The following is a 10,336-nucleotide window of genomic DNA, read 5'->3' as shown; positions in this document are numbered from 1 at the left end:
ATTGGTTTGAGCTGGCAGAAAGGATATAGTAACTCACTCTTTACAACCGTGGTGATCAGAAAAGCATCTCAGCATGGGGTGGATGGGCTACAACAGTAGAATTTCACACTGGGTTCCATGAACCAAGAACAGGCTATTATGGGCACAGATTAGGAAAAAAAAAATAATGTGTTGTAGAGTCTGTGTCCATGATCGCCTCAGATTCTTGTTCTCGGATGACAGGAGTGGAATCTGATGTGGTCTTCTGCTGTTGTAGATATTTGAGTTACTATAGACTTCCTGGCAGCTCAGACCAGTCTGGTCATTCTACGATCTCTCATCTACTGATCTCTCTCTATCACAGGATGTTTTTTGGCTTTCACACCATTCTGTGTAAACGCTAGAGACTATTGAGTGTGAAAATCCCAGGAGATCAGTAGTTTCTGAACTACTCAAACCAGCCCATCTGATACCCACATCCACGCCACGTTGAAAGTCACACTTTTTCCTCATTCTGATGTCTGATGCGAACATTAACTGAAACTTCTGATCTGTATCTGCATGACTTTTATGCGTTACGCTGCTGCCACATGATTGGCTGATTAGATAACTGCATGAATGTGCAGGTGTTCCTAATGAAGTGGGTGGTGAGTGTAGATGAAAATATTTTACATTGTACCAACTTTTAGTGTGTTGTTTTTTTAAAATTATTTTCATCTCAAACCTCATTATTGTTAGTCTTTGGAAATACAGTTTCACTGTGTAATTGATGGGCGCACGGTGGCGTAGTGGTTAGCACGTTCGCCTCACACCTCCAGGGTCGGGGGTGCGGAGTTTGCATGTTCTCCCCGTGCTGCGGGGGTTTCCTCCGGGTAATCCGGTTTCCTCCCCCAGTCCAAAGACATGCACGGTAGTCTGATTGGCGTGTCTAAAGTGTCCGTAGTGTATGAATGGGTGTGTGAGTGTGTATGTGATTGTGCCCTGCGATGGACTGGCACCCTGTCCAGGGTGTACCCCGCCTTGTGCCCCATGCTCCCTGGGATAGTCTCCAGGTTCCCCGTGACCCTGAAAAGGATCAGCGGTATAGAAGATGGATGGATGTGCAATTGATGTTTTGTTTTTTTCACTTTTAGGGAGGAACTCCTCAACAGAGTCACATCAGTGAATGGCAAAAGCTTTCATATGTATAACACTGATACAAATTTTCCAGCTTTGTAAGCTTTTGTATCCAACCAGATGGCATTTGTAAATGCATGGATGAAACAAACACACGTGGTGCAGAATAACACCCTCAAAACAGGTGTCAGTGGAAATGAGACAAATATGTTGCCTGTGCACTTACTGATGCATATGAATTAGTCTACTGTTGGTAACAAAAATGTCTGAAAATATTTCTGTCACACATTACAGACCAAATATATTGACTTTTTTTCTTATTTAAAATACTGCTTGAATTTTTCATGAAAATGACATGACAAGGTCAGTGGACTTTTATGTTAAAGGAATATTCAGAACCTTTGTTGGGGTTTATAGGTATCATAAGTGATGGGAATACTCCTGTGTCAAGAAGAGATACTGTGTAACGAGTATGTCTGTTTTTGAATCGTATTATTTTTATTGCAGGTTTTCGGGGAGCCCCAGTTGAAGACATCAGGGACTTACAGATGTTGACCTGCACGGACGTCTATTCCAATCCTACCTCCACCACGCCAGACTTCTCTCTGCCGTGTCTGGATGGCTGACTAGCACCAAGTTCTCTTCAGAATTAGATGTAGGGAAACATTAAAAAAAAAAAAAAAAAGGGACACAACCAACTGAATATTGCAAGAGCAAAGGACTTGCCTTACTTCAGAAATAAATGTTCATTGCATCATTTCTTTATGAAGTACCTATTGTGTGAAGTACAGTCATCTACTAACACTAATGTTTCCACACCTGCATCTCTTTCGTTTATATTTATTCATTTAGCAGACGCTTTTATCCAAAGCGACTTACCAATGAGAAAATACAAGCAAAGTGTTTTATGGAACATAAAAGCGAGACCGAGTATTTACTCTCACTCACCATTTTACAGAGAAAAAGATATTGATTCAGCGATAGTGAATGGTGACTGAGGGTATCAGTCTCGTCTGTCGTTCTGGACTCACGTCTCCTTTTGTGTTCCACTGAAGATAAAAGTCCTACAGGTCTGGAACAATTCAGCTCACTGTCGTTGTAGCGTGGACGTTGTTACAAATGCAACGTAAGCCAGGTTGAATTTAGACTTAATCTCATGTTGTACTGGTGAAATTTGACGTATAAATGCTTAAATCAAATTTTAATGTGTATACAGTCGCTTTATGTTTATCATTTGCTTTCGTTAGATATACTGACCTCAATTAAAGGAGTGTAAATACAGTTTTAAAAAAAACAAAAACAACAAAAAAAAATAAATAGAGTAAATGTAACATTAATTTTGGTAATTAACAGTCCAATATGAATTAAATTCGGAAGTTAGTAAACGTAGTGCATTTGTTTTCGTTAAATAACAGCCTCATTTTCTGCTACGTAGGTTTTCGAATATATCTACTCATTTTTTTTATTAGGTTACTATTGCATTGACTTAGGAGTTTAATTATATCTACTCGATTTTATGTCATGGCATAAGGTGTATTTCAATGATTTCACAGCTTTAAAATCCATCCATCCATCCATTTTCTATACCGCTTTATCCTTTTCAGGGTCACGGGGAAACCTGGAGCCTATCCACAAGGCGGGGAACACTCTGGAAAGGGTGCCAATCCATCGCAGGGCACATACACATACACTACGGACACTTTGGACACGCCAATCAGCCTACCGTGCATGTGTTTGGACTGGGGGAGGAAACCGGAGTACCCGGAGGAAACCCCCGCAGCACGGGGAGAACATGCAAACTCCGCACACACAGGGCCACGGTGTGAATCGAACACCCGACCCTGGAGGTGTGAGGAGGACGTGCTAACCACTAAGCACCTAGCACCGTGCACCCCTAGCTTTCAGTATTTTTAAGTGTAAAAATGTTTCACCCAAAAAAAAAATGGAGTACATCATAGTTTTTAGAGTGCACGAGACTGATTCAGTAAAGCAGTTACTAAAGATGAATGGAAAAAAAAATGAAATGCTGAGATTAAACCTGGTACGGTAGTTTATTTGATCGTGTTTAATTTATAAATGGAAGCGATACTATTGGAAAAGTACGCCGTTGAAATATTCCTTCGATTTTACCATCATCGGGAGAGAGATTTCATTAAGATGTTGAAATGAATACAAAGCGTCGCCTGCTAACATCACAAAGCAAACACGCTCCGAGTGTATAATGTAACAGACCAGTCCTGATAGCAGAGTTAATATGTTCTGCACTGATATCTGGACCTGATGCATTTTCACAGTGGAAACTAAAATGGAATCTAAATGATGCTAGAGAGTCTGTGCTGGAATAGATGTGACTGACGGCACCGGGCTCCTTATTATGAGTAACACGAGTCTTTTTAAGAAATGAGTTTAAAAAAATAAATAAATAAAATTCTATTTGAAAAGGCCTTGCTGATCCGTTAAAGCAGAAAACTAGATTTCTTGCAGCACTTCAGCCTGTACTTCAAGGCAAACAGGAAGCTACTTACCCACAAGTCGAATAATAGTTCCGGAGCACACGTATGAAATGCGCTTCTACACCATTAAAGTGAATCTGAATCCCACATCAAACCTGTGAACAGACTAGCATCCTTGGAGTGTGTATACTTGTGAAGGCGCTTTCTGTATGATTCATAACACCGAGCAGGCTAGGCTTTGAAGGGAGATTGATTACGGTGGTCTCAGTAGGGGCGTGTGGGGCTCTCCATGTGGTGTGTGATATCAGTGCACAACTCGTTGCAGAGGGCAGGAATGTGGCAGCAAGGACGTGTGATCCATCCTTGGAAATTCCCTTTACGTTCGCTGAGCCCACTGGGTATTCTGTCTGGACCTGACCGACGTGCTCTTTTATTACGCTCAAAGATAACGTTTCATCGTGAAATGATTGCAGGTTGTGTTACATCTGGTGTCGGGTGATAGGAAGAATGCGTTTAAATATAGAGGAAATGCAGAGAAAACAGCAGGAATCCTAGCGATCCTGTACTCTATTAAAGTTAGAAATATGGACCGATGATTTTAATATGTGGACTTGTGGAGCAACGTGCTTGACGTATAGCGACGTGCAAAAGTTTTATCGCGTGTAAAGAAAATCTGCGCAGCAAAGATGCCTTCAAAATAATTCGAGTGAAAAGTTTCTATATACAAAATAAAGGACTATAAACTGCAGTAAATCAGAAATTTCATTAGAATTTGGTGCAAACGTTGCTTTTTAAAACGACATGAATGCTGTCACGTAGCTTCGTAATAAATTTAGCCGGTAGGACTCGTCACAGCTTTTTATTATTTTTTGTTGTTGTTGTAGATTTTGACATTCTCACGTCAGAGGTGCTAACATCTATGGCTTAGTTTTAGCATTTACCTTTTTATAAAAAATTTTTTCTCTCTCTTGCTACGGCGATATGGGAGACACCTCAAAAACGACACTGAATGAAGCAAACACGAATAAATTTCAGCTGACGGAAAAGCCGATTCACTGAAGGGGAAAGGACACCGGGCACGAGAGACGGCTTTTCCACAGGTAGTGGTTACCGTTGCTTCATGCCAACATTTTCCAGGTAAACTCTGACCCAAGAATCCGCAAACTTCTGCCTTGTGAGTCAACAGAAAACAGGTTGGCAGGAGTTTGGTCTCTTTGGTAGGTAAAAAAAATAAAATCAATCAATCGAGGAGCTGCTTTTATTAAACAGTAGTCACACTCAACTTTTGCCTGCGGTTTTCTTACTGTTCCTTTTTTTTTTTTTTTAAAGCTATCTTGTCCACTGACATTTTCTAGGGTCTTTGGGGTAAAATTCTGTTTGTTTTTTTCCCTCTCCATCACATGCTTCTGCTGCTTTCTGCCGGTAACAACCATTAAACCTCAATTTTCTCTTTTCTTTAAAATAAACTCTTTTATGTTCTACCTACAAATGAATGTGGAAACTTGTAAACGCAGCACTTTAAGACTTACAGGCCTGTATGCGCTTCCTCACTCCTAAGCCCCTTTGGATAAAAGCATGTGCCCCGTGAATAAAAATGTCAGTTTGAGTATAAATGAGAAACAGCGTTCCAAACGGTACTGCCCATCTCCGATCCCAAAAATTTACTGCTTGGTCAAGGTAAAAGTACGCACATCCCTTCGAAATACTGAGCGGCGAAACAACTGGTACCAGCACTAATTGAAATTTTGCATGCAGAGCGACAATGGAGAAGCGCTGGGCAGCATGGATTAGGCGCTGAATAGGAGCGCATTCTTTGTGAAAGCCACTGAGGAGGCTGAAAATACAGACGCGCAACTCGCATCTGCTCATTCGGCCGAGCGAGAAAATGTAGGATTGTGAGCAGCTCGTTTTACCTTTAGCTAAGCCTGTTTCAGAGAAACCTCTCAAACACAGACATACACACAAACACCCACACACACTAATGCTATACCTTTTGTTACCATTCAAAAAAAAAGGCAACGTGATGTGTAGGCTTATGCATCGGCGGCCCACACTCCGAGTATTAGCTAGAAGTAGGCTGCTCACATTTACATGTGAAAGCAGATTATTCAAACTTGGCTGGCATCTCAGAGCGGAAGTATTGATGTCTGCAAATGGCGGAGTTAACAAACAATAGCTTTAATCATCTATTTTCGCTCTGGTGCTTGGAGTTTTATGGAAATAGATAGTTAGGGCTTTGTTGCACTGCATGCCCAAACTCATAATAAATAAATTTATAACTCAAACACTGGTTTTACGGTTTCATGAAATCGAACGCTTCTGACACTCAACTACTAAAAATTCTAAATAGCGAATGTTTAGATACACAAAGACGTCTCACAGCAGGATACTATTGTGGCCTTCTATTTAAAATAGCAGTACAAGTTCATAGTTGAACCAAATGGAGACGAGTGTTTCGAAAGGCAGGAAAACACCCTGTACGACACACTGCTAATACGATCGTCCAGGCAGGATTATTAGCATAAGTTATTAGCATAAGGATGTAAAGTGGGCCAGAAAAAGGGCACGCTAGCACTACATAGCATCCCTATACACAAGATCGCTTGCATGTTCATAATACCAGAGATATGTAGATTCATTCACAACAACGTTAGCATGTTTTTACACGATATTCGTAGGAGACGTGCGCTCTCTGCGTGGGAGACAACAGTGCATATTTTTATTCTGTAACATGAGGTGAACAAAAACAAACACAATGAAAAGTGTTATATTAGTCTAAAACTGAGATTATATATATATATATATATATATATATATATATATATATATATATATATATATATATATATATAATATATATATATATATATATATATATATATATATACACACACACGAAAATCTACACCATAATGTATGCCCTGTCCCCCCTTTTTGAAAACATCCATTTCATCACCTAAATACAACATTACATACCAAAATGAAGTGCCTAAACACAAATCACCACTTCACTGGGAAAACACAGTGTTTACTATAATTGAGATGGAAGCTTGTGTCAGATATAATGGTAAGTTACAGAGTGTGTAGAACACACAATATGCACAGCCTGTTATTTTTGCAGAATGCTAGGCCTTAAATCTATACGTCTAGAACACTCACTGTAATGTTATACTGAGACACACTGTGGATCCCTGTACATGAATAAATGCAAAACTGTAAAAAAATAAACAAATAAATATAAAAATTCAGCCCCCCCACCCTTTCAGCTAGTCAGACAAGATCATTAGAAAGATATTATAAGTCACGCATTGTGTGTAACCAATTATACGTATCTATTTTTTGGTATTTTCTTAAATTTAAGTGATTTAAAAAATAATAATAATAAAAAAAAAAGCCTTTATTGTTTTGCTGTGTTTCACTATAGAGTGTAGACAATTCTAAGAAAATATCACCATCTTTTTTTTTTTGTTTAAAAAAAATAATAATAATAATTTTCTGACAAATGCACATGATGGTTTTCTTTGTTGGAATTAACTTTTACAATAGTAACTAACAAATTATTTTTTTAAAAAAAAAAGAAAAGAAAAAAGAAAGATGGGACTGCCCGAATACGCTGAAGCTTTTTTAAAAAAAATTCCGATCTCTCTCTCTCTCTTTTTTTTTTTTTTTTTTTTTTTAAAAACACCGAAGCTGCAGTGACCTCTTTTTTACCTCTGAAATGCTCCTACATCAGCGCAATGCGAAGAAATCATTGGTCAAAAAACTAGGATATAGAAAAAAACACTTCTGACGTCACTCATATGACAAACAAAATCACCGTCAGCGAACAGAAAAACCCCTTTTCTAGACAACTAATTCAATACTTTCAATTCAGTTCATTTGTATAATGCTCTTATAACACAATAGGTATTATCACATAACAAATACACAACTGTACAAGTGTAATATCATAATTAAACACTTGTCCGTTTATTATGTACTAGATAGGTGTATATCCCTCTTCAAATATTCAGCAAATCAAAAATACGCATTTGCATTATTTTACATGGCCTAAATAAACAAAACAAAAAAAAACTATCCTTCAACCTCCAGAATTAGATTTACATTTATTCATTTAGCAGACGTTTTTATCCAAAGCAGCTTACAAATGAGGAAATACAAGCAAAGCCAAACGAGCCATATCTTGCACGCTATATATCACACGCTATCAAATTTTTAAAAATGACAAAAATAAGCAATCAGTTAGTGACTAATAAACAGCACCACCGCACGCATTTTTCCTAATTAAATAACACGTCTTATTATTCATAACAGTGCGGTCATTTGCACTTTAGATTTAAACTCCTAAAAAAAAAAAAAAATTCAAGCCTTTGAAGGGGTCACTCGAGGGTTTTTCTTCCACGAAGAAAACCCTGTGCCCTCTTTCAAAATAATGAAGTTGGACTCAATAGCCCTTGAGCTTTTCAAACCCGAAAGTCAAGTATGACAATTGAGCCTTTCCTATAAACAGGGCTGCGGTGGTAAATTTACAAGGCCTAGACCTTGCTCTAGTAGAAATGCCTCTATTTGGAGATACCAGAATACACCAGAAAAATTTACAAGAAAAAAAAAAAACAAAAAAACAGTGTAAACTCTTTAGGCACAGACGCAGCTTGTCACATTACACTGCATAGACATTAGGTGTGTGCTGTTGCTATTAAGTCTAAGTAATTAAGTAACTATTTACTTAATTATTTAACTAATGCTCTCTCTGAAGTCTAATTAAATGTAGACAACAGCTCTCACCTCCCAACACTCAAAACATTTTTTCCCCCTCATCAGAGGAGCCTAAATTACAGCATTACCTCAGTCTGAGTCCTATTCTCAATATCCTGGCTACTACTGAAAACACAAACTAATAATATACGGCTTCTCAAATGCTCTTTATCATTAATAATATGGTATAAAATACAAAACACTATTTTGCCACACTATTTAGTAAGTTGGCGAGAATAAGGGGAGACTCATTTTGTTTATTTTTGGATTGTTTGTTTGTTTTATTTCTGTTGTGGTTTCTATAGCCTAGTGGTTCCTTACAGATTCCCTTTTTTTCTAAACTTTATTTTTAGACATGGAGTACACATTAATTTATTTATTTATTTATTTATTTTTGAAAAAAGACTTTATTTCATTTACACGTGATTTTTTTTTTTTAAACGAGTATGAGATCACATATTCTTGATCACACGTGATCCCATATTCATTGCATTCATCACATGTAAAAACAAATGATCACGTGAAGCGCATGTGCGTTTCACTAGAACGTGTACAATATTAAATGCGACTGTTTTATAGGGTCTGTTCTGCTCCTATGGTGTTAAATGTTGCTTTGGGGTACTTTGTAGGTTTATGTGCAGGTCTGGTTTGCAGAGTAATGGACAGCACTGTGCGAACGCCTGACAGATTAGCCTCACAAGCTAACGCGTAGTTAACGCGAATCCTACGCACGAGCCACGCGAAGGTCGCTCACCTGCCTTCGGGTAATAATAAGTATCTGTTTAGAATGGTATATAGGAGTAGTTTCATTAAAGTGTCACACTCAAACAAATAATATTAATTAAAAAAATCAACCTGTTTGTACGTGTACTCTTCAACGCCCAAGGGAAACCCGAGGACCTGTTTTATTGTCCATCATTAATAGGTAACTACACGTACACCTACTGTACGAGCCGCTGTAGTAAACAACAACAACAACAAGCTACTATGTTTCTCTTGAAGACGGTTACACAATGTAACTGAAGTAAAGCGTGCAGGTTATTCTGAGATACATTTCTGGAAAGAGTAACGCTAGGATTAAATGCAACACGTTTAGGTTAGATGTACCGGATGCTTGTACGCACCAACAAACAAACAAACAAACAAACAAACAAACAAAACTCAATTACTGCAAATGATTGAGCAGCGCTTGGCGGACCCATGGAGAGCGCGTATTGCTAACTCTTCCTATCCATAAATCATATTCATGCCCCAGAATCATCAGTGTTCAGTAATCTAATCATGTCGAAGGATATTTCCCGAAGGATATTAAAATTAAAATTAAAACCCTAGCGCGCTACAGGCTGCAGAAACTCTCCCGCATTCAGGAGGAGGATGCGCGCACTAAAACAGAGGAAACAATATCTTACCTTCAAGAGCCAGTGCGGTGGGTAGTATCCATAAAATCCATAGGATATCCATTATTGGTTTTCAGGGCGAATTTGTTTAAAAAAAAAAAAATCCTGATATTCAAATAAAACAAGCCCGGAAAGCCATTGACAGCAGACGGTGGCGTGGACCGGTGCACTTTCGCGTTCAGTTGAATGAATGCGATGCCATACACGCTGAACCAAATTCACCAACCAAGTGTGGACGAAACCAAGTGCTGTAGACGAGGGGAGAAAGTCCGGGTCCAGAAATACCCACGCACAATATTACTCAAATCTGTTACTGAAAACCATACTAGTTATTTCGAAGAATGTTATCCAAGATGCTTTAAACATCTAAACATGCAAACTGATGCGGTTTTTTTCCATCGTGGTTGCCATGAATGTCCGCTGAATCCCCACCCTACGCGCATTAATCCCCCCCTCCTCCCACCACCAGCACCATTTCCATCCTGTCAATCAAGCACGAGCGTTACTTTTTAACTTCATCTCTACATGATGATAATAAGAAAGTTTGACTCTTATGAAGTGCATTGGAAGTTCGGATAGTCATGAAGCTGGTAGCATTGAAAGTCTGGGTGTTCTTTTAAAAAACAACAACAACAA

General features: G+C 38.5%; 1 protein-coding gene across 2 annotated transcripts in view; it reads right to left on the bottom strand.

The window, feature by feature from the left end:
* Positions 1-10,126, bottom strand: part of ephb2b (eph receptor B2b) — a 166,449-nt gene extending 156,323 nt beyond the window's left edge. The window contains exon 1 of one of the 2 annotated variants that reach the window (XM_053674009.1): positions 9,713-10,126. In XM_053674009.1, coding sequence (XP_053529984.1) covers positions 9,713-9,764 — 52 coding nt within the window. In that variant the 5' untranslated portion in view covers positions 9,765-10,126. The remainder of the gene's footprint in view (positions 1-9,712) is intronic. The other variant, XM_017451045.3, reaches the window with a different exon arrangement.
* Positions 10,127-10,336: the final 210 nt, after the last annotated feature.

This window comes from Ictalurus punctatus, chromosome 21, assembly GCF_001660625.3.
Source record: "Ictalurus punctatus breed USDA103 chromosome 21, Coco_2.0, whole genome shotgun sequence".
NCBI lineage: Eukaryota > Metazoa > Chordata > Actinopteri > Siluriformes > Ictaluridae > Ictalurus > Ictalurus punctatus.
Note: the sequence above shows the minus strand (reverse complement) of the source record. Positions and strands in the feature narration are given on the sequence as shown.